This window comes from Pseudoliparis swirei, chromosome 4, assembly GCF_029220125.1.
Source record: "Pseudoliparis swirei isolate HS2019 ecotype Mariana Trench chromosome 4, NWPU_hadal_v1, whole genome shotgun sequence".
In the NCBI taxonomy this organism is placed as follows: domain Eukaryota; kingdom Metazoa; phylum Chordata; class Actinopteri; order Perciformes; family Liparidae; genus Pseudoliparis; species Pseudoliparis swirei.
In genome coordinates this window covers 33,042,391-33,066,954 of record NC_079391.1, presented here as the reverse complement: position 1 = coordinate 33,066,954, position 24,564 = coordinate 33,042,391, and the positions used below count along the sequence as shown (strand labels likewise).

Genomic DNA, 24,564 nt, shown 5'->3' with positions numbered 1-24,564 from the left:
GCCCGTGCCACCATCACCACCACCACCACCAATATTATTTTTTGTTTTTTAAATCTTTTTTTGTTTTTTTCCCCCTTCTTTTTCTTGTTTTCTTTCCTCCTCCCCACTTCCCACCTCACCCCCAGCCTCTACCCCACTGCTCTTGGCAGATCCCCCCACATCCCCTCCATTTTTTTGGTCCGCTTTTCCTTCTTTTCCTTTCCTCTCACCGCTCCCGACTCCACCCACAGCCTGCCTTTCACTGCCCTGTCCAGCATCCCCACCCTCATCCCCACCCTCACCACCCTTGCCCGCATCACCCCCATCACTCACTCCCTCATTCATACCCACCACATGTGTGTCGGGTGCAGCAGCAGTGACGCCGCTCGCCGCGCTCTCCGTTGGAATCGGCGGCGCTGCCGCCGCGAGCCCCGCAGCCGCGGCAGCGGCAGCCGCCTCACCTGCTGTTCCCCACGCTGGTGTAGCGCGCCGGACGGACCCGAGCCGCCCGGACCCGAGCCGCCCGGACCAGCTGGCGCAGGGTCGCCTCGCTTCGAGCAGACCCTCGCGGTGTGCCCCTCCTCCCCGCAATGAAAGCACTTCATCGCCGATGAAGACGCGTAGACGTTATAGTTAACATCATCTACTCTGACGCTGAAGCGCAGGTTTAACTCCGCGCTCCGGTCGTTGAGTATCATATAAACCGATCTACGGTAACTCATGATATGCTTCATCGAGCTCTCCTTGAACCCCGATGAGATCTCTCTCATCGGGGAGACCAGCTTTCCGTGCGGGAGAGCTCTCTGCTGAGAAACTCATCGGAGATGAGCGGAGGGACGTTTGAAACGAGGACTCTGGTGGACGGCTGGTCCAGCGGAAACACCTGCACAAACAAATCTCCCACCGAGAGACCCTCCTCTACCACGCGGCTCACCTTCCCCACCTGATCCAGGAAGATCACGACCGAGCCGTTCATCTTGGCGGCGGACTTCACGCTGCCGAACCCGACTTTCTTCCCGACTGCCCGAGCCAATTCCTCCACGCTGCACGAGGAGTCACCGGCAATCTTCATCCCGTGTCTCCTCGTGAGCAGCGGGGGGGGAATCGGGGCAAACATTCCGCCACGCACCGAGCCCGGTGAGGCACCGGCAGCGGGAAGACACCCAGAGAAAAGCCCAACTAATCACCAAACAAATTAAACTACTGTGAAACCCAACTAATAAACCACATAAACTAAATACACACAACTATGAAAAAACAGAAAAGAGAGAAACACACAGACAACGCTCCACAGCTCCCAAACACACACCCTGTCGCTCTGACGCTCAGCGTAAACTGAGAGAGAGAGAGAGAGAGGGTTAGAGAGAGAGAGAGAGAGAGAGAGGGTTAGAGAGAGAGAGAGAGAGAGAGAGAGGTTAGAGAGAGAGGGAGAGAGAGGGTTAGAGAGAGAGAGAGAGGGTTAGAGAGAGAGAGATATGGTTAGAGAGTTATAGGGAGAGAGAGAGAGAGAGAGGGGGGCCCCCAGGAATGCCGCTGGGAGCAACACGTGTTTCTTAATGTCTATCACTTCTTGTTTTAACAACAACAACAACAACAGTCTCTGAAGGCAGAGGTGCCTCAGCTTCATAACCCTGAGCCTCTCGAGACCTCGGGGTCGAGGTCCGGTTCCTCTCGGTGACCTCTCGGTTCCTCTCGGTGACCTCTCGGTTCCTCTCGGTTCCTTTCGGTGACCTCTCGGTTCCTCTCGGTGACCTCCCTCGAAGCGGCTCAAGAGGTTTCACCTTGACGTCACCGTGATGATGTCATCACTCTGGCCTCAACCCTTTAATCCAATCACACTCTTTCTGAGTACTCGGGTACATGTGAATAGTACCCAAGAGACTTCTGGGTAATTAGTCAGTTTGGAGGGTTTTTAGTTTGAGTTTTATTTTATTGACCATTTAATTACTCTCATGAATAATTAAAGAGGCGCTGGGCCACTCGCACATCGAGACACAACCCGGCTAAAGGTCAGCAGGTCACAAACTGTCACCGTGGAGGAGGAAGTGTTTCCTCAGGTGAGAGGAAGTGTTTCCTCAGGTGAGAGGAAGTGTTTCCTCAGGTGAGAGGAGGTAGAGAACATCGTCAGACTCGGTGTCTGCAGAAGGTCACCGTGGCCGAGCGGGATTATCCCGACGCTCCGCCCTGCGCACAAACCCAATTATAATCTGACAGCCATTGTCTGAAGCATCCTGAGCCTCTGGGACAGTCTCATGTTTCAGGTATGAAACGGGACCAGATCGAGGACTCGCACTATTTAATTTAATTTTAGTTTGAATTAAATACATTTTAATATAATTAAACTGTAATTAAAATAAAATATAATACACATTTTAATTAAATCAAAATGTAATTAAATACAATTTAAATTATTTGTTCCTTCATTTGTAAATGTCTTAATAAGTCCTTAAAAAAATGGAAACTTCCTCGTGGAAAAATTGTGGGAAAATTACCTGCACCAGCATTTCCTTTAGCCCCGCCCCCTTACCCTCGATCCACTGAGTTACAGACGACACTTTCCCAAAAGAAGTCAACGGGGAAAGTCGCACAAGGTGTAAAACAGCACACACACACACACACACACACACACACACATGGATTTCGAGACGAGCGAACAGGAAGATTAGTTTCCGGATTTGAGGCAATTTTCTTGTTGCCAGAATGTTTGTACTTTTGTTACCTCTAAATCTAAAGAAACGGCAGATTAATAAACATGCAAATCATTTGGAAAGCTGAAATATAAAAAATTCTCTGCCTGTTTGTGCTTTTCGGGGGGGGGGGGGGTCAGACATTTGGGGCTGTGAGGTGTCAGGCATCACAGGGTTAATTGTTTAATTATGGTAAATCTGGATTAAACCGGAGTATTGCCCAATCCCAGTGTGCTGTGATGGGGGAGGGGAGGGACAGATGGGACTGACACATGGTCCCCCCCTCCCCCCCCCTCCCCTCACTGCCTCTTTGCCTAATCTGAGCGGGTGTAGGGCGGGTGCTGGGTGGGGGGAGGGCACCCTGGGCATTCGCCACCGCCGCCTCCTCTCCCTCTTCTCACGGAGCCAGAGCACCCATGGGCGACAGCACGGCGTGTTCCCCCCCGAGGCCGCACTGAGACCGGCTCAGACCCTCAGGGAGCCCCCCAGGGACTAGAAGCCCCCCAGGGACCAGATCCACCAGCTGTAGGAGGCAACCCGCCGGCCCTCTTTCACTTTTCTCTTCTCCCTTTCTTCTGTCCCCGCTGCCCGCCAGGCCCGTTTAGAAGTGGCGTTCCCCGTTCAGAAGCGGCGTTGCCCCCGGGGGCCTCGTGAGGATGTGAGGATGCCGTCTTTGAAGAGAAGCTGAGAAAACAAACACACCCTCGTCGAGCCGGACGTTCATGGCCAAATGTGGAGTGGTCGCGGTCGATGAGAAGCCGCTCAGGGGCGCGATGCCGGCCGGCCAGGGGGTGAGCCGCGGCGGCGCCTACGGCTACTTCCTCAACATGGTGGCCTATCAGGTGAGAGCCGCGGCGGAGGCCTGTGTTTGTTACTCGTAGGACATTCTTGTGTTTCTCAAATCCTCCAGACGCCCGGAGGTCACTGGAGGCCTGTTGGCAAATGTTACCAAAAACAGGCGGAAAAAAGTGCGTTTCGTCGGGGACTATTTTTAGCGGCGGATTAATCCACATTCGGTGCTCTGGTGAGTGTGTGTGTGGCAGCGGGACGGCGTGTGTGAGGGTCTAAATGAAGCGCCAATAACCATGGCAACGGTGAAGAAGAAGAAGAAGAAGAAGAGGAAGAAATGACAGACATGCACCAGGCGGAGGGCGAGGGATGCGAGCGGTGGAACTCGTCAAATACCGACGCCCGGTTGGCCCCCTATGGACCCCTATGGACCCCTATGGACCCCCATGGGCCCCTATGGACCCATACAGCCCTACTCCACCTAATAATGAACCAGGAAGTATAAAGGCCAGAAAAGGCCCCAAAAGCCCACCCAGGGTGGGGGGGCGGGGCTTAGTGGGCGTGTCCAGCAAACAGACTTTCAGCTGTTCGTGCTACATGTGAAACTACCGGTCAGCGTTGATTGATTCGTCCCGTTACTCGGGTACTTCAGGACAATTTAAAACCCAAACGACGCTCATTTACTTTTATTTTGTTGACTCAAAGTAACCGAGTTGTTTCCTGGGTCGACGGAGGTTTATTTTGAAAAGGAGTTTCTGGTTAACCGAGCGTGTGATGGACACATTAAATAACTTTATAGTTTGAAACCAGACCAAATATATTTCTAATGAAGGTTTTCTTAGACCCAAGTAGTTGTTTGGGTTTAGGAAAAGATGTTTGGGTTCAAATAAGTTTGTTTCTTAACTTCTTCCCATAGCGTCCCTAGCTAACGGAGTCCGGTTGCGCAACACTTGACATTGACTTGTTCTCCTGGGTGAAGGTCTCGTGTTTGTTTGATCCCCATGTGGACGAGTGAAGACCTGGAGGGGTCTACACATATCTATACACGTTTATACATGTTTATACACGTTTATACATGTTTATAAATATTTATACATGTTTATAAATATGTATACATGTTTATACACGTTTATACATGTTTATAAATATTTATACATGTTTATACATATTTATACATGTTTATACATATTTATAAATATGTATACATATTTCGTGGTCTGTGTCGTCCTAACGCAGTGCAGAGATATAATGCATGTTGTATATTTAAATAATTAATTTTATATTATATTATTATATATTATTATAGTGTTGCTGATGATCGACATTGTGCAGCATTATCTGTTTTAACTTTTATGGCCAATTTTAATGTAAGTGACGGACACGAGGGGTAAACATATGTGTCTGTCACTCATCACCTAGCAACAGGTGGCGGCTCACCTCACATTTAATAACTCAAGCCCACGTGCACAGGTATTTTATTTAAACGATTTGGTTCTTCTACATTTCGGGCCACCAATAACAAGTTTTATTTCACGCAGACGAATACTTCCTGCTTTTACCCGCTCGTGTCCACCGTGTCACGGGGACTTTACCAGACGGTCTCGATCTCGGCGGACGCTTTTCACGTTTTTTTTATTGCGTCAAATCAACTCGCAGACGCCACAGATGAATAAAATCTACTGTCTGACTAAATGCATACGCATGAAATGAAAGTCGTCGCTGCATGGAAGAGGATCGGCTCAGCGCTGCGTGTGATTCATGCAGGATTAGCTCCCAGATTATAATACTGTGAGGGGTGCGGGAGGTCCGATAATCGTAGGAACAAATAACTGGAGCGAGTCTGAGTGTCTGGAAAATATGACGCGACTAAAACATGACTAAAATAACTGACTGAAGCATCTGGACTCAGTGGATGCTTTAAAGTCATTATTTTAATGCTTCTGGCAGATCTGAGCCGGCTGCAACAACTTCTATACCGCACATATGCTCCAGTATTAATCCTCCCTCATGCAGGATTACACCAGGCCAGACCTTTATTTATTTATTTATCTTTTAATTTATTTTATGTTTTTCACATTTTAAATCAGAACAGAAACTCGTTTGTTCCATCTGTAAAATGTTACTTGTTATCTCCTATTACAGGATATTTGATCAAATGATGAACAAAAACGAACGCAGTCGTTGTTTAAATAATAAACTAAATGTATTTTTAATGTTCCCACTTTTAAAGAGCTTTACAGAGGAATTTGCACCCCCAAAAAAAGACATGAAAGCATCTAAGACGACGAGAAGAGAGCAAAAAAAACAGAAGGAACGGATTAAATATGTAAATATGAATCCGATAGAGAAAAGGTCAAGAGGTCAACAAACAGACGATGAGTTTACCCTCTTGGCAACGTTGTTGCTGCAGAATAATGTGATCCAGATAAAACATGAATAATAAATAATAAAACTCAATCGATGGAGACACAATGTGGACAAACTGTCCTTTTTTAATCTGTTTAATCTAATCAAATAATTTGGTTTTGCTGCACATGTATACAGCTCTTCTTTTATTAAGTCTTCCTGTGCATGTGAAGAGTTATAATACTACTCCTAATAATAATAATACTAATAATAATAATTAATAATACTATCTGGATCCACCAGCATTCATACACAAAGATGAACAATTTCTCCAGAATGATTTTTGCATGAAACATATTTCACCTGCTCAGATGAAACCGCAAATAATCACTAATCACATTCAGTTTAAAAACTCATATTTAATAACTGACGGGTTCATCTGTTAGTTTATTAAATAAAATGTTTAGGCATTTTGTCTTTTTATTTAGTGCAGAAAGACACGAAATATGTGAAGAAAGAGAAAATCTTCTTTATGTAACTTCAATTTAGTGTTTGTGTGTCTCCCTCAGATCTGCTGCTGTGGCCCCGCCCCCTGCATTCAGTTTAAAAACTCATATTTAATAACTGACCTCAGATCTGCTGCTGTGGCCCCGCCCCCTGCATTCAGTTTAAAAACTCATATGAAATAACTGACCTCTGCTGCTGCTGTGGCCCCGCCCCCTGCATTCAGTTTAATAACTCTTATGTAATAACTGACCTCAGATCTGCTGCTGCTGTGGCCCCGCCCCCTGCATTCAGTTTAATAACTTATGTAATAACTGACCTCAGATCTGCTGCTGTGGCCCCGCCCCCTGCATTCAGTTTAATAACTCATATGTAATAACTGACCTCAGATCTGCTGCTGTGGCCCCGCCCCCTGCATTCAGTTTAATAACTCATATGTAATAACTGACCTCAGATCTGCTGCTGCTGTGGCCCCGCCCCCTGCTCGCTGTGCTGTGCCTTCTGCCCGCCGGTGCGGTCCTCCAGCAGCACGCGCGTCATGTACGCCATGTTCCACGTGCTGAGCTGCGCCGTGTCCTGTCTCATGCTGTCACGCACCGTGTCGGAGCTGGTGAGGGAGAAGGTGAGCACACACAGACACACACACACACACACACACAGACACACACACACAGACACACACACACACACACATACACACACACATGCACACACATACACACACACACACACACACATTCAAACATTCACACACAAACATGCTCACACACACGGAGATATGGCGCCGTACGTGATGGCTGCTGTGTTGCGAGCTCCCGGATTTTGTAGTAGTTTTTTGTTATTTATTCTTCTTATTGCGACTATTTTTGCACAAAACGTTAGCAGCCAGTTAACGTACGACAGATGCACACTTCTGGAGATTGGATCGGCAGTTGCTCGCCGCCTACCAGAGTTTTTCAACTCTTACTCGGACGTCCCGCCAGGAACAGTAGCGGAACTATCTCCGTCCATTTTAGGCGCGATCTCACGCAAGCGTCGCCGACGGAGGGGAAGCGAGCTGGCGTGCTGGTTAGGCTGAGACGTCGAGCCAATCGACCCCACTACCCACCATTTTACTGGCAAATGTACAGTCTTTGGACAATAAGCTATGCGAGCTACAGGCTCGTATTCAATTCCACCGGAAACTAAGGACAACTGCATCATCTGCCTTACGGAGACATGGATGTCGGAGGAGGTTACCGACTCAGCCATCGAGCCGGCAGGATTTTCCGTCCCACCGCGGACAGAACAAAGACTCTCTCTGGTAAAGATCGTGGAGGGGTATGTCTCATGATAAACAGATCTTGGTGCAACCAAAGTCATGTACATACTCTCAAGTCGTTCTGTTCCCCGGACCTGGAGTACCTAATGCTCATGTGTCGACCATTCTGGCTACAAGGAGTTTACAGCAGTCACCGTAACTGCTGTGTACATTCCGCCTCAAGCTAACACGGACATAGCGCTGAAGGAACTCTACGGGCGATCAGCGAGCAGGAGTCGGCACACCCGAGGCTGCTTTCATTGTGGCGGGGACTTCAACAAAGCGAACCTGAAGAAAGTTCTCCCAAGTTCTACCAACACATAACAAGCAACACGGGTGGAGCGGATTCTCGACCACTGCTACACTCCCTTCCGGGATGGATACAAAGCCCTCCTCCGCCCACCGCTCGCAAATCGGACCACCGCCCATCCAACTACTCCCGCCTACAGGCAGAGCTGAAGCAGCAACCAATCGCTGTGAAGGAAGTGCAACGCTGGTCGGACCAATCGGAGTCTATGCTACAGGACTGTTTTGAACGTGCTGACTGGGATGTGTTCAGGGTCGCGTCGGACAACAACGCCAGTGAGTACGCGTCCTCAGTCACCGGGTTCATCAAGAAATGCATAGATGACGTTGTTCCTACCAAGTCGGTTCGGATTTATCCCAACCAGAAACCGTGGATAAATGGCGATGTTCGCTGCACTCGACGCGTAACACCGCCTTTGACTCGGGAATATGGCGGAATACAAAGAGCCCGCTACGACCTCCGTAAGACCATCGGCTCTGCCAAGCGGGAGTTCAGGAACAAGGTGGAGGAAAAGCTCAAGAGCCATGACGTGAGAGGTGTGTGGAAGGGGCTACAGACAATCACGGACTTCAGAGGGAGAACCAGCGGTGAAGAGAACTCCTCTACCTCCCTCCCAGGCGAGCTAAATACATTCTTTGCTCGGTTCGACGTGAACGGCAGCCCGCCAAGGCAGCGCCGCCTGAGGAGACCAGCCTGCTGATCATCTCAGAGGCTGACGTGCGCAGAGCCTTCAAGCGGGTGGACATCCGGAAGGCGGCAGGTCCCGACCACATCCCGGGCGCGCCCTCAGAGCATGTGCAGACCAGTTGGCAGGAGTCTTCGCAGACATCTTCAACCTCTCCCTGTCCCAGGCTGTTGTTCCTGAGAGCTTCAAGATGTCCACCATTGTGCCTGTCCCCAAACACCCCAAGGTAACCTGCCTGAATGACTGGAGACCCGTAGCCCTCACCTCGATTGTCAGTAAATGCTTCGAGAGGTTGGTCAAGGACTTCATTTGTTCCATGTTGCCTGCCACGCTGGACCCATGGCAATTTGCATATCGTCAAAACAGATCCACCGACGACGCAATTGCCATGGCACTTCACACCGCCTTTCCCACCTGGAGGGAGGAACTGTTGTGTGCGAATGCTGGTTGTGGCCTACAGCGCAGCGCGCAACACTATTGTTCCCGCCAAGCTCGACACCAAGCTCAGAGGTCTAGGCCTGCACTCTACCATGTGCAGCTGGATACTGGACTTCCTGTCGGGCCGCCGCCAGGTGGTGAGGATGGGCGGTACCACCTCAGAGCCGCTGACCCTCAACACGGGAGCCCCTCAGGGATGCGTGTTGAGCCCTCTCTACTCCCTGTACACCCACGACTGCACGGCCATGCACAGCTCCAACGTCATCATCAAGTTTGCTGACGACACAACAGTGTTGGGGCTGATCACCAGCGACGACGAGGCAGGCTACAGGAGGAGGTTGGATCACTGGTACAGTGGTGCCAGGAGAACAGCCTCGTCCTCAACGCCAAGAAGACCAAGGAGCTGATCGTGGACTACAGGAAGCGGAGAGGAGAGCACACCCCCATCTCCATAGACGGAGTTGCAGTAGAGAGGGTCAGCAGCTTCAAGTTCCTCGGCGTGCACATCTCCGAGGACCTCACATGGACCACGCACACCACTCACGTGGTGAAAAGGGCCCAACAACGCCTGTATTTCCTTAGGCGACTGAGGAAATTCAACATGGCCCCCCGCATCCTCAGAACATTCTACACCAGTACCATCGAGAGTGTTCTGACAGGTTGCATCACCGTCTGGTACGGGAACTGCACCGCCCTGGAGCGTAGGGCACTACAGAGGGTGGTGCGGTCGGCACAGTACATCGTTGGAGGTGAGCTTCCTCCATCCTGGACATATACACCAAGCGGTGCGTGGCCAGGGCCAAACGGATGATGAAAGACAATAACCACCCCGGCCACAAACTGTTCACCCTTCTACCGTCAGGCAGGCGATACCGCAGTATCAAGTGCCGACAAACAGACTGAGGACAGCTTCTTCAGTCAGGCCATCAGGCTGCTGAACAAGGACTGAGACCCTCATTAACACTACACACCAGAACATATTCTGTGAATATCTATGGCCATGGTGTATATTTTATTACATTGTTTTATATATATATATATATATATTGTATGTATATACATATATATATATATATTGTCTCAAAAAAGTGTATATTTTATTACATTGTTTTATATATATATATTGTCATGATGTATATTCTATTACATTGTTTTATATACATATATTGTTAATACTTTCTTTTTTTGTGTGGATATTGTATAGTTTATTCTCATTCTTATTCTTTTTTTAGTCTGCTACTGCTGTCGGGTGTTTTGCACATAAGAATTTCACAAACCGATTATACTTGTATAAAAGGGGATGTGACAATAAAAACTTGAAATTGAAATTGAAACACACACAGAACGACCACGAGGGATTTCTGTTGTTATGTTCTGGTAAGATAAAATACTGTGTGTGTGTGTGTGTGTGCGCGCTTCAGGTGCCTTTCTTCAACACGGTGTGTGACCAGGCGCACGGCGGCGGCCACTGTGAGATGCTGGTGGGCTACTCCGCGGTCTACCGGGTCTGCTTCGGCACTTCCTGCTTCTACCTGATGATGGCGCTCTTCCTCATCGACGTGAAGTCCAGTCAGGACTACAGAGCGCTGATCCACAACGGGTCAGATATACATATATATACATACAGACAGACAGACAACACACCTGACCCGCTCGCTCTATTTAAAGCTCTGTGGTTTCCATGGTGATCGATTAGAGGCTGGCGTAGAGCTCAGATTAGGATTTGACAGCCCGGATTGTCTCACGGGGAAAATCTACCTGATCGGTGGGAAGGGGTTCAAGTTCAGGGGGCAGGGTTCAGGTTCAGGGTTCAGGTTCAGGGACCCAGGGTCCTTGGACTGTAGGGGGTCAGGGAGGACCCCAGTGCCCCGCTGAGACCTCAGACATCTGTACTAGGAAGTATTTTCTGTGAAAAGGATTTGGACATTTAGGACCCATAAAACAACAAAATTAATTATATTATATTCATGAAGCCACATAAAATAAATACAAACGGTTTGGTCCTCTTAACACAACCGTGATGTTATTATAATTATCATCAGCATTATTCTTCTTTTATTGTTGTTGTTTTATTATTATTGTTGGAGAAATCAACAACAACAACAACAACAACAACAACAACACGAGCGCCATCTCCTCAGACTGAACTGTGTCCTCCTGCAGCTTCTGGTTCCTGAAGTTCATCACCCTGCTGGGCTCGTGCACCGCGGCCTTCTTCATCCCCACGGAGTCCTTCCTGCACGGTGAGACGCGCCGCGGGCTGCAGTTCCCTCTGCGTCCTGCTAGAGGGCGCCAGAGAGCCGCCGCTCCGAGCTTTATTGGACCCATAAATCTCTGCAGCTCCAGTTCACTGTGTGTGGGGCACAATAAATGTGAGTTATGATCCGCAGATTGTCTTCTCTCTGAAATAAATCTCTCTCTCTCTCTCTCTCTCCCCCCCCCCCTCTCTCCCCCAGCGTGGCACTACGTTGGAGTGGTGGGAGGATTTGCCTTCATCCTCATCCAGCTCAGCCTCATCACAGCGTTCGCTCACACCTGGAACAAGAACTGGTGCGTGAGAGGGAACAAACATTCATATTATTATATTGTTTTATTGTCTGTGAATCAGGACGCGTTCATGAACCTTAGGTGAAACACAATAATGTGAATTATTTGACTAAAAGTAACACTGCAAATTAAGGAAGTAATTAAGAAAATAAACAAAATAAAACAACGCTGAATAAATTGGTCACGAGAAAACTAAATTGTTAGGGAGGAATACAATATAAATATATATTTTTAAATATTGCAGCCTAAAAACACAAAAGACACTGTTAAAAATCTGACTAAATAATCAGTAATAATAATAAAAACAATAGAATTATAAAACACTAGATACAAATAAATAATAAACACTAAAGCATAAAAACACACTTTTAAAAATCAGACTGAATAATCTGCAATAATAATAAAAACAATAACATTATAAACTAGATAAATTAAATAAAAAATATATTTATATGAAGATGCCCTGACATTTGAGAAGCGGAAAATTATCAGAAATTCATTAAAATATATATTTTTAATGTGATTGATATTCTGTCAATCAGCTGATCTTTGCTGCTTTAATTAAATATTCTACAAAAAGTAAACAAAACGTATCACACAAAGAGACTCTGATGATGATGATGGGGATGATGATGAAGATCCTCTGCTGCTAGACTCGTCCCAGATGTTATTTGCCTCCTCCAGCTGTTGCCGTGGTTGCCGTCCGTCTGTCTGAGCGACCTCTGACCTCTGTTGTTGCACCAACAACTCAGAGGACTCGCTCATTCGCAGCCTTTTGACATCACAGATGCGCAAAGCCAACAATCCTCTTCGTCTCTTCCTCTGAAGACGAGCTGCTCAACTCTGACGTCTGTCACCGTCGACCTGCCGTCTGTGTGTTCACTGTGTCCCTGACTTCTATACAACCAGAGGAGCCCCCTGGTGGTCAGGAGAGAGAATGCAGCTTTAACACATGAAGCGTAGACTTCTATACAACCAAAGGAGTCGCCCCCTGGTGATCAGGAGAGAGAATTAACACGTCTTCTCTCTGCCCCCTCAGGCTGACCGGAGCGGCAGAGAACAAGCGTTGGTATTTGGCGGTGTTGTCCGCCACCCTCTTCTTCTACACCATCGCCACCATGGCCTTCACCTTCATGTACAAGTACTACACGCACCCCATCGCCTGCCACTTCAACAAGGCGCTGCTGTGCATCAACCTGGGCCTCTGCGGCCTCATGTCCTTCATTGCCGTCACGCCGTGCGTGAAGCAGAGTGAGTCGGTTAGGCCACGCCCCCCCCCCCTCTCGTCTGTCGGCGGTTCTCTGCGGTGAAATAACACTTAGTCCGTCTCCAGCTAAGCAAACATCCCCCTGTTGAAACCAGATAATAATAATTAGATGTGCTGTCAGATAATATCATCTGGTTCTCCGCCTGAGAGCCAAACGTCAACTCCAACTCTGTCTGCACACGTCTGGGTTTCAGGATGGAAACATACTGACGGCAGAGTGGAACAAGGACATTTACTCAAGTACTCTAGTAAATAGAGAACTTTGTTCCCACTATTGTGCAAGTATAAACCTTATAGGTACTGGTACATGTATATGGATTTCCATTTATCCTTTTCCATAATCCAAAAGGAAGGAAGAACTTTATAATTTTACACAGTGATATTTGGCCATACGAGTACATTATGGGATGTATTTTCTCTGCCTGTCTCTGCAGAGCAGCCTCAGTCGGGGCTCCTTCAAGCCTCCATCATCAGCTGTTATGTCATGTACCTCACATTCTCCGCGCTATCCAGCCGCCCGCCAGAGAAAGGTAACTAATCTAATCCAACCTGGAGCCTTGAGGGACCCCCGTAGTGAGAGGAATAGGAGGGGACCCATGACAGAGCCTTGAGGGACCCCAATAGTTAGAGGAATAGGAGGGGACCCAGGACAGAGCCTTGAGGAACCCCAATAGTTAGAGGAATAGGAGGGGACCCAGGACAGAGCCTTGAGGGACCCCAATGAGAGGAAGAGGAGGGGACCCAGGACAGAGCCTTGAGGGACCCCAATGAGAGGAAGAGGAGGGGACCCAGGACAGAGCCTTGAGGGACCCCAATGAGAGGAAGAGGAGGGGACCCAGGACAGAGCCTTGAGGGACCCCAATGAGAGGAAGAGGAGGGGACCCAGGACAGCCTTGAGGAACCCCAGTAGTTAGAGGAAGAGGAGGGGACCCAGGACAGAGCCTTGAGGGACCCCAATGAGAGGAAGAGGAGGGGACCCAGGACAGAGCCTTGAGGGACCCCAATGAGAGGAAGAGGAGGGGACCCAGGACAGAGCCTTGAGGGACCCCCGTAGTGAGAGGGCAGGGTTCAGACACAGATCCTCTCCAGGTTACCCGGTGAGTGCGGTCGCTGAGTTTAGGGTTAGAAGAGCGAGAGTGAAGGAGTCGAGGTCCTGAGGGAGGAAACGCTTGGAGCACTTGAATTAGATGACGACTATAATGATAAAAACACATCATGAAGGAATGCGGCTGGAACCGCGCTCTACGAGACACTGAAGGGTGTGAACAAAGGTGTTCATGTTCATACAGATATGTGGGTTTTAAAACGGCATTTTATTATTTTTGCTGCAGGAGCAAAGATTTGAGAACAACGATAACAACAACAAGTCCTCCAGACTCCTGAACCTCTTTACAGTCACCACAAGATGAACTGTGAAAGGTTGCAAAACGTGTTTTTGTTTGTATCTCATCATCCTGTTAAGAATGACGGACACGCACACACACACGCACACGCACACGCACACGCACACACACACACACTTTTTGTAATCCTCTATAATTTGCCCCCCCGTAATGACTCTCCTGTTGGCTCCAGGTAAGACAAAGAGCCTCCACATGACTGAAACATTAGCGCAGAGACCCGTCAAAGGGCCTGTCTCATCCGGGGGTTACATCTTAATGGCATGCATGCAAATAAAGACACACACACACACACACACACACACGGATAATCTGGGATGAGATGTGCTCTGACACGCTGCCTGCTGGGCTGGTGGGCCGTGGTGAGGGCAGACAGAAGGATATGTGTTGCACATTCCTGGTGGAGCCATTGACGGCGTAATCACAGCGTCGCTGCGTGTGTTCTTACCCGGAAGGAAAAGGTCAAAAGTCAAAACAAAGTCACCACAACAACAACACAGCCTGAGCCCCATGTGTTGTTCTGTGTGTTCTGTCTTGTTCTTGGAGATCCTGTCACGCTCTAACTGGAGACTGATATTTCCGACGTCAACAGCAATCGATTCACCGGGTGGCGGCGTCCTTCTGTCACTTTGCCGTGTTCAGAAAGCAGAGAAGTCGCATCTCAAGAGCTAGCGAGCTAGTTATCGATCAAGCTAACGAGTTAGCTAACGAGCTAGCCGCCACATCGACGGCACCCAAACAGAGTGATTGATTGGCTGCGTGGGCCAAGTGTGACATTGACGAGCGTTGCCGCTTGAAAAAGTGCATGCTGGGAGTGCCGGAACGTAGAAAAAACACGCTTATTTACATGCAACGTGTTTCTGGCGACGCATTTCTAGCGCCGAATTTTTAAAAAAGCGATTTGAACATATCACATGGACTCTGTTCCGGGTTTACATTGTTTTTGAAGACGCCTGAGAACCAACTCCCTTCCACAAAAACACTGAATATCTTCCTGCAGAAACAAAAGTTCCCTGAAATTATAATAAAACTGAGTTTGAAAAGGAAATGTGTAAAACAAGTTTTGTCAATGAAATTAAAGCCCAACACGAAGTAACAGAACATGGAGCCTGCAGGCGTTATCCTTCTGTGATGAGCTCGTTGGAGGCGGGGCTACAGGGTGATTGACAGGTCTCGACCACCACGAGCCGCCCGCCTTCTTTTCCGTCTCACAACTCTGAACTCGTTCAGAGTCTTCCAATCCTGCAAGAGATTCAACTCTGCAGGTCTCCATTGTCCCCCACGCGTCGTCCACGGAGGCCGTCGGGTGTGTGTGAGACGGTGTGTGTGACGGTGTGTGTGTGTGAGACGTGTGTGTGAGACTGTGTGTGTGAGACGGTGTGTGTGAGACGGTGTGTGAGACGGTGTGTGTGAGACGGTGTGTGTGTGAGACGGTGTGTGAGACGGTGTGTGTGAGACTGTGTGTGAGACGGTGTGTGTGAGACGGTGTGTGTGACGGTGTGTGAGACGTGTGTGTGTGTGAGACGGTGTGTGAGACGGTGTGTGAGACGGTGTGTGTGAGACGGTGTGTGACGTGTGTGTGAGACGGTGTGTGTGACGGTGTGTGTGAGACGGTGTGTGTGTGACAGTGTGTGAGACGGTGTGTGTGAGACGGTGTGTGTGAGACGGTGTGTGAGACGGTGTGTGGTGTGTGAGACGGTGTGTGTGAGACGGTGTGTGTGACGGTGTGTGTGACAGTGTGTGTGAGACGGTGTGTGTGTGACAGTGTGTGAGACGGTGTGTGTGAGACAGTGTGTGAGACGGTGTGTGTGTGACGGTGTGTGTGAGACGGTGTGTGAGACGGTGTGTGTGACGGTGTGTGTGACGTGTGTGTGAGACGGTGTGTGAGACGTGTGTTTGAGACGGTGTGTGATGGTGTGTGTGACGGTGTGTGTGAGACAGTGTGTGAGACGGTGTGTGAGACGGTGTGTGAGACGGTGTGTGTGACAGTGTGTGTGTGACGGTGTGTGAGGCGGTGTGTGTGACAGTGTGTGTGTGACGGTGTGTGTGAGACGGTGTGTGTGAGACGGTGTGTGTGACGGTGTGTGTGACGGTGTGTGACGGTGTGTGATGTGTGTGATATGTGTGTGACGGTGTGTGAGACAGTGTGTGTGAGACGTGTGAGACTGTGTGTGAGACGGTGTGTGTGTGACAGTGTGTGTGAGACGGTGTGAGACGTGTGTGTGACGGTGTGTGACGTGTGTTTGAGACGGTGTGTGTGACGTGTGTGAGACGGTGTGTGTGACGGTGTGTGTGACGGTGTGTGAGACAGTGTGTGAGACGGTGTGTGTGTGACAGTGTGTGTGACAGTGTGTGAGACGGTGTGTGAGACGGTGTGTGTGACAGTGTGTGAGACGGTGTGTGAGACGGTGTGTGTGTGACAGTGTGTGAGACGGTGTGTGTGTGACAGTGTGTGAGACGGTGTGTTTGACGGTGTGTGTGACAGTGTGTGAGACGGTGTGTGTGTGACAGTGTGTGAGACGGTGTGTCAGACGGTGTGTGTGTGACGGTGTGTGTGACGGTGTGTGAGACGGTGTGTGTGTGACGGTGTGTGAGTGTGTGAGCGTGTGCAGCACGGGACATTGTAGCAACTTGTTGAGGAAATATGCACTCAGTCGGTTTTAAAAACACCTTTTTACCACCGGAGACTGTCCACACACACACAGACACACACACAAACACACAGGCACACACACTCTACAGCAGTGGTCCCCAAACTACGGCCCGCGGGCCGGATCCGGCCCGCCTCCCCATGTGGCCCCGCCCCCTGAACAATACCAGAGACGCTTTCAGATTTATTATTTTGTTCACCTGGCCCGCTGCCGTTGAGATTGCAGTGAGACGCGGAGAAAATGTGGAGTGGTGCTCTTCACAATAAAACATCTTTGATGGACGTGTCGCGTCTCGGCCAATCAGCGTTCAGATGTCCACAGCGTTTGGGAAGTTAGGTTAGCTTGAATGTTAGTCGGCTACATCTGCTGCTGTCACGCTGCACGGTGCAGCGATGCTAACAAAGTACCCGTACGTTAAGCACGATGTGATTTAGCATATTTTTAGTATCGATACTTCATTAAAAGAGCGATCAGAGCGCACGCGCTGCTCCGTTAAATGCTGTCTGCAGTGCTCAGCCGTGATGCACAGGTGAGCACACTCACTCCTCACTAGCACCCCCCCCCCTCCAGCAGACAAGGGAAACGTTATGTGGCCCTCTCAGGGAAAAGTTTGGGGACCCCTGATCTACAGCTTAGTGAGATTACATTACCGCTGCTTTAATTTAGGGGTTTGTCAGCTGACATGCTAACGTCTCCAGAAAGTCTGTGTGTGTCTGTGTGTGTGTGTCTCTCTGTGTGTGTCTGTGTGTGTGTGTGTGTGTGTCTGTGTGTGTGTGTCTGTGTGTGTCTGTGTGTGTCTGTCTGTGTGTGTGTGTGTGTCTGTGTGTGTGTGTGTGTGTGTGTGTGTGTGTCTGTGTGTGTGTGTGTGTGTGTGTGTGTGTGTGTGTGTGTGTGTGTGTGTGTGTGTGTGTGTGTGTGTGTGTGTGTGTGTGTGTGTGTGTGTGTGTGTCTGTGTGTGTCTGTGTGTGTGTGTGTGTGTGTGTGTGCTTGCCTCCATTAACCAAAGAGATTCATCCTCCTTCCTGTCTTCTTAGGTCCTTGTTTACCTCGACTGTCCCCGGAAGGCTCATCACACACACACACTCACTTGTGTGAGTGTGTGTGTGTGTGTATATAATACAGTCTGAATGATGTAATTAGCTAATGTTTTCACGAAGTTCAGGTGCCCCCCCCCTTCCCTCCCTCCCACACACACACACACACACACACACACAGGAACCACCAGCTGGCTCAAACGTGTGTGTGTGTGTACGTACTTGCGTGTGTGCGTGTGTGTGTGAGTGTGTGTGTGTGTGAGTGCGAGTGTTGTGCACATGCATGCACATATTTGTGAGGACCCCAGGAGGTCCAGGGGGCGAGTCGATAAACAGAGAAGAGAGAGAGCAGCTTTTACAAGAAAGAGAGGAATTCTCCAGCAAATAAAAGAAACGAGAACGAGAGGAGAGAGGAGAGACGAGAGGAGAGAGGAGAGGAGAGAGGAGAGAGAGAGAGGAGAGAGGAGAGGAGAGGAGGAGAGGAGAGAGGAGGAGAGGAGAGGAGAGGAGAGGGGAGGAGAGAAGAGAGAGGAGGAGAAGAGAGAGGAGGAGAGGAGAGAGGAGAGAGGAGAGAGGAGAGAAGAGAGGAGGAGAGGGGAGAGGAGAGAGGAGAGGAGAGACGCTCGACCTCCATGCTGAAGAAAAACATCAACGTGATTGTGGGGAAACATTTTGTTGAGGCAGACGAGACGTAGCTTATGTTTTATTATTTATGTTTATAATATTCATTTTGTAAATTACGGTCCATTTAGAGTCAAATAGAACATAAAGCAGGGGAGGCTTTGGGGGCGGGGCTACACGGTGATTGACAGGTCTCTACGTCCTGTTCACTGCTCCCAGAAATCCAAGATGGCGTCGGTCACAACGTCGACCACGCCCACTTCCTACAGACACTCCGTGGTCCTCACCCCTCTCTCTCTCTCTCTCTCTCTCGCTCTCTCTCTCGCTCTTTCCTCTCCTCCCTGTTCAGTACGGATGGAAAATGTCTGTCATTAATTTCAATAGATTTCACAACAACCCATATTTTTAGATAATTATCCAGAAATTGAGTGCGATGGACACAGAATATATTTTAGAATATAAAGTTTAAATAGATTAAAGTTACATTCCACATTCCTGGTGGTGAGTTGGATCAGATGGCGGGGGAGTCGGCCAGAAAGACCTGGCAAGCCCAAACGTGTAGTGCGGGTGAACTGGGAACGTCTGGTCGAGGACCCTGTCCGGGAGGTCTTCAACTCCCACCTCCGGATGAACTTCCCACACATCCCGAGGGAGGTTGGGGACATGCAATCCGAGTGGACCATGTTCAAAGCCTCTCTTGTGGAAGAGGCCGACAGGAGCTGTGGTCGGAAGGTCATCGGTGCCTGTCGAGGCGGCAACCCAAGAACCCGGTGGTGGACACCGGGGGTCAGGGAAGCCGTCAAGCTGAAGAAGGAGGCCTACCGGGCCTGGCTGGCCCGGGGGTCTCCTGAAGCAGCTGACAGGTACCGCAGGCCAGAAGGGCTGCAGCTGCGGAGGTCGCGAAGCAAAACTCGGGCATGGGAGGAGTTCGGGAGGCCATGGAGAAGGACTTCGATCGGCCTCAAAGAGGTTCTGGCAAACCGTCCGACGGCTCAGGAAGGGAAAGCAGGGTCTACCCCAGGCTGTTCTCAGCGTGGGGGGGGAGCTGCTGACCCGGACAGGGGACATCGTCGGACGGTGGAAAGAACACTTTGAGGAACTCCTAAATCCGGCCAACATGTCCCCTCTAGAGGGGGCAGTGCCTGTAGACTTGGGGGGGGTCGCACCAATATCCCTGGCAGAGGCCGCTAAGGTTGTTAAAAAGCTCCTTGGTGGCAAGGCGCCGGGGGTGGATGAGATCCGCCCTGAGATGCTGAAGGCGCTGGACATTGTTGGGCTGTCTTGGCTGACACGCCTCTTCAATGTCGCATGGGGGTCAGGAACAGTGCCCTTGGACTGGCAGACCGGGTGGTGGTTCCCATTTTCAAAAGGGGACCGGAGGTGTGCTCGAACTATCGTGGAATCACACTTCTCAGCCTCCCTGGGAAAGTTTATGCCAGAGTACTGGAAAGGAGGCTCACCGCTGGTCCAACCTCGGATTCAAGACCAGCAGTGCGGATTCCGTCCCGGTCGTGGAACTGTGGACCAGCTCTTCACCGCAAGGGTCCTCGAGGGGTCCTGGGAGTTTGCCCAACCAGTCTTCATGTGTTTTGTAGACTTGGAGAAGGCTTTCGACCGGGTCCTCGGAATTGTTGTGGGGGTGCTGCGGGGGTATGGGGTTCCGGACCCGTTGCTACGGGCTATCCGGTCTCTGTACGCCTGCAGTAGGAGCTGTGTTCGCATCCTCGGCAATAAGTCAGACACGTTCCCGGTGGGTGTTGGTCTCCGCCAGGGCTGCCCTTTATCACCGGTCCTGCTTGTGATTTTCATGGACAGGATATCTAGGCGCAGCCTGGGGGTGGAGCAGGTCAGGTTTGGGGGTCTTGGGATCGCCTCTCTTCTGTTTGCAGATGATGTGGTCCTGTTAGCATCCTCAGACCATGACCTCCGGCACTCACTGGGGCGTTTTGCTGCCGAGTGTGAAGCGGCAGGGATGAGAGTCAGCACAGCCAAATCTGAGGCCATGGTGCTCTGCCGGAAACCGGTGGATTGCTCCTCCAGGTGGGGACAGAGCGCCCCAAGCCAAGGAGTTCAAGGATCTCGGGTCTTGTTCACGAGTGAGGGTAAGATGGAGCGGGAGATCGACAGGCGGATCGGTGCAGCTGCAGCAGTAAAACAGGCGCTGTACCGGTCCGTCTTGGTGAAGAGAGAGCTGAGCCGAAAGGCGAAGCTTTCAATTTACTGGTCGGTCTACGTTCCAATCCTCACCTATGGTCACGAACTTTGGGTAGTGACCGAAAGAACGAGGTCGCGAATACAAGCGGCCAAAATGAGTTTCCTCCGTAGGGTGGCCGGGCTCAGCCTTAGAGATCGGGTCAGGAGCTCGGACATCAGGAGGGAGCTTGGAGTCGAGCCGCTACTCCTTCGCATCGAAAGGAGTCAGCTGAGGTGGTTCGGGCATCTGATTCGGATGCCTCCTGGACGCCTCCCGTTAGAGGTTTTCCAGGCACGTCCTACTGGGAGGAGACCCCGGGGAAGACCCAGGACACGCTGGAGAGATTACATCTCCCGGCTGGCCTGGGAACGCCTCGGGATCCCCCAGAATGAGCTGGAAAGTGTCGCGGGCGAGAGGGAAGTCTGGGTCAACCTGCTGGGTCTGCTGCCCCCGTGACCCGACCCCGGAATAAGCGGATGAGAATGGATGGATGGATGTTGAAGAAACGTGAACTCATCATGAAGCTTCACCTGACATTAAAACAATATTATTTTGTGTTGCAAGTTTTCTGAAATGTTTTGTTTAAATATGCAAATGAGGCATTATGTAATAGAAACTATTGGTGAATTTAAGATTAATCTGCAGACGTAAAGAGACAAAGTATTAAAATATAAACCTGAATGTGTAATTTGAACGTTTTATTTTCACTAGTCTGAAGGAAAAACGTGTTATGGGAGAAAAATACATAAAAATCTCGAATGTAAATGCTTTTGACTGAAGTTTCTCCCCATAAATAAATTGGATTTATGAAATATGTGATCAATAAATGGGAAAATTGTATTTGAATGAACAAAAAACTGCATTTACTAGATTTATTTTTAATTATATTCTTTATTTATTCTCAGTAAGTAAAAATGTAACATTGAATGTACAGTAATTTAAGTGTTTTTTTCATGAGGCTGGTCAGTCAAATATAAAATATAACATTCACCCTCACAATCATCTTCTTCTAACACCACTATCCCCTCCGCCCCCCAGTGGTGTACCAGGGCGTGAACATGACCGTGTGCTTCCCCAGCGTGGGGCAGGACGGCGCCCAGAGCGAGAGCAACGCCGTGGCCATCATCGGGGCGGCCATCATGTACAGCTGCGTGCTGTTCGCCTGGTGAGTGGACAGAAGGGTCCTGACTCCGCCCCCTCTGCAGTAACCAGTTATATGTTATAACACGCCTGACTCCGCCCCCTCTGCAGTAACGAGGCCTCCTACCTGGCCGAGGTGTTCGGCCCTTTTTGGATGATCAAAGTTTATCACTACGAGTTCCAGAAAGCCACCTGCTGCTTCTGCTGCCCCGAGGAAGAGGAGGGTGAGCTCTTCTTCTTCTTCTTCTACTACTTCTTTCCTCCTTCTTCTTCTTCTTGAATCTTCCATTTTTCTTCTTCTTCCATTCTTCTTCTTCTTCATTCTTTGACTCCTCCTCCTCCACCTCCAGCAGAGGAGGTGTTCGTGATGGAGGAGGAGAACCGAGGCTGCCAGCAGGTGGTCCACAACGAGACTCAGCATGTGGCCTACAGCTACTTCTTCTTCCACTTCGTCTTCTTCTTGGCGTCGCTGTATGTCATGATGACCCTCACCAACTGGTTCAGGTGAGTGGGCCACGAGGACCTGGTCCAGGGTCCAGGGTCAGGGTCAGGGTAAAGGGTCCAGGGTCATTGTCAGGGTCCAGGGCCACGAGGACCTGGTCCAGGGTCCAGGGTAAAGGGTCCAGGGTCATTGTCAGGGTCCAGGGCCACGAGGACCTGGTCCAGGGTCCAGGGTCCAGGGTCTAGTTTTTAGTTTCAAAATAAAACAAAATAACATTTCCTGAAACCTAACCAAGTAATAATGTAGTCGAAGTATAATTGCATATAATTTCTTCAATGTTAATCATTATTATAATGAATGTTTTTGCACTTCTGGTAATTTCTGTCAAAATCTACCAAATAGTTTCACTTTATTTTATTATTTAACCGTTATTTTTCTTACAGGTTCATGACTTTCAGATTTAAAATCTCTTTTCAGGGAAAATTAAAAGTAAACAGAATTTTTTTTAAACTAAAGAAACAGTTCAACTGTTAGTTATTACAATAATTTTTTCACTTTGAAAAATTTCTGTCAAATTCTACCAAATAATTTTTTTTACATTTTTTTATTTATTTGGACATTCAAATTTTAAATCTTCTTTCTGAGGTAAATTAAAAGTAAATAATAGGAATAAAAAAACAAACAGTGAGGAGTTTAACGATTATAATTGTTGATTATTTTAGTTGCATAATTTATGCAATGTTAATTATTAGAATAATTTTTTCACTTTAAATAATTTCTGTCAAATATTTCATTATTTTACATTTATTTTTTGGGACATTCAGATTTAAAATCTCTTTTCTGAGGTAAAAAAAAAAAAAAAAAGGAATAAAAAAAACAAACAGTGAAGAGTTTATTATTATTTTATTTGTTGGGTCTAAAAGAGGAAAGCCGTCCCAGAGTAAAGACACCAGAACATCTTTAAGATCGCTCAAAGCCGTTGGTGGTGAATAGAATAGCTGACGACTCGCCGAGAGGTCAAAGGTCAACCGCCGTGTCTCCCCAGCTACGAGTCGGCCGTGCTGGAGACGACCTTCACCCACGGCAGCTGGTCGACCTTCTGGGTGAAGCTGTCGTCGTGCTGGGCCTGCGTGCTGCTGTACCTGTGGCTGCTGCTCGGCCCGCTGTGCAGCTGCCAGGCCGAGGCCCGGCCGCGCCGCGCCCGCATCAAGCGCCGCCCGGCCGCCGGCTCGTGCCGCCACGTCTCCGTGACCGTCTGACCGGGGAGGGGGCGGGGTCAAAGACTCGCTCCGGACCAATCGGAGAGCTCCGCGCCCCGCTGGGTCGATGGCGTTATAAACCTGCGAGGACTCCGCTGGACGAATTGCCAAAGGGATCCGAACTCTCGGCCCGACGATGAGTCGTCACATCAGTTCTGGTTTCCAACGCGGAGGACTGTAGACACTCGGCCGCATGCGGAGAAGTTTCCTCCATGTGGAGAGAATGTCCTCGAGTACAGAAACCGACGGCCGTCCTCGGGTCTCCGGCCACGGCTTGGATCATGAACACGTCTCTGGGCCGTGTTGACGCTCGGGAACTAAATATCTTCGTGGCTCGTCGGTGGCGTCCAAACTTTTTTCTCTCGTTTACTTTTCATGAAAACGTGATTCCTCCAGATTAGTTTCAATTTTTTTTTATTCCTCCAGATTAGTTTCAACTTTTTTTTATTCCTCCAGATTAGTTTCAACTTTTTTTTATTCCTCCAGATTAGTTTTAACTCTTTTTTTTATTCATCCAGATTAGTTTCAACTTTTTTTTTATTCCTCCAGATTAGTTTCAACTTTTTTTTATTCCTCCAGATTAGTTTCGACTTTTTTTTATTCCTCCAGATTAGTTGAAACTCTTTTTTTTTATTCCTCCAGATTAGTTGAAACACTTTTTTTTTATTCCTCCAGAATAGAATAAACAGACAACCCGCTCACCTGTCCTGTTTCCGTGCCGTTCTGCTCCGCATGTGTTTCTCTATTTTAAAACTTAAGAAACCGACAGTGCTCAAAAAAAAGGAGAGAATAATTACTAAAAAGTCAAGACTTCTATACAACCAGAGGAGGGCCCCCTGGTGGTCAGGAGAGAGAATGCAGCTTTGACACATGAATCATAGACTTCTATACAACCAGAGGAGTCGCCCCCTGGTGGTCATGAGAGAGAATGCAGCTTTAACACATGAAGCATAGACTTCTATACAACCAGAGGA

General features: G+C 49.1%; 1 protein-coding gene across 3 annotated transcripts; it reads left to right on the top strand.

Moving 5' to 3' along the window:
- Window positions 1-3,017: 3,017 nt before the first annotated feature.
- On the top strand, window positions 3,018-24,178 carry serinc4 (serine incorporator 4). 3 transcript variants are annotated; one of them, XM_056413310.1, is made up of 11 exons: window positions 3,018-3,508; window positions 6,760-6,927; window positions 10,457-10,635; window positions 11,199-11,278; window positions 11,492-11,585; window positions 12,622-12,833; window positions 13,284-13,379; window positions 21,788-21,914; window positions 22,001-22,113; window positions 22,243-22,393; window positions 23,377-24,178. In XM_056413310.1, the coding sequence occupies exons 1-11, from the start codon at window positions 3,389-3,391 to the stop codon at window positions 23,588-23,590; spliced, it is 1,554 nt and encodes a 517-aa protein (XP_056269285.1). In that variant the 5' UTR covers window positions 3,018-3,388; the 3' UTR covers window positions 23,591-24,178. The 3 variants fall into 3 exon arrangements, with proteins under 3 accessions (XP_056269285.1, XP_056269286.1, XP_056269284.1); XM_056413309.1 differs by having other exon boundaries at window positions 3,019-3,508; window positions 22,240-22,393; XM_056413311.1 differs by lacking the exon at window positions 13,284-13,379 and having other exon boundaries at window positions 22,240-22,393.
- The last annotated feature ends 386 nt before the right edge of the window (window positions 24,179-24,564 follow it).

Coding starts and splice junctions, on each gene's coding strand:
- serinc4 (XM_056413309.1), top strand. CDS start 3,389: ATGGCCAAATGTGGAGTGGTCGCGGTCGATGAGAAGCCGCTCAGGGGC. Junction 3,509..6,759: donor TCAACATGGTGGCCTATCAG/GTGAGAGCCGCG, acceptor AACTGACCTCAG/ATCTGCTGCTGCTGTGGCCC. Junction 12,834..13,283: donor CACGCCGTGCGTGAAGCAGA/GTGAGTCGGTTA, acceptor CTGTCTCTGCAG/AGCAGCCTCAGTCGGGGCTC.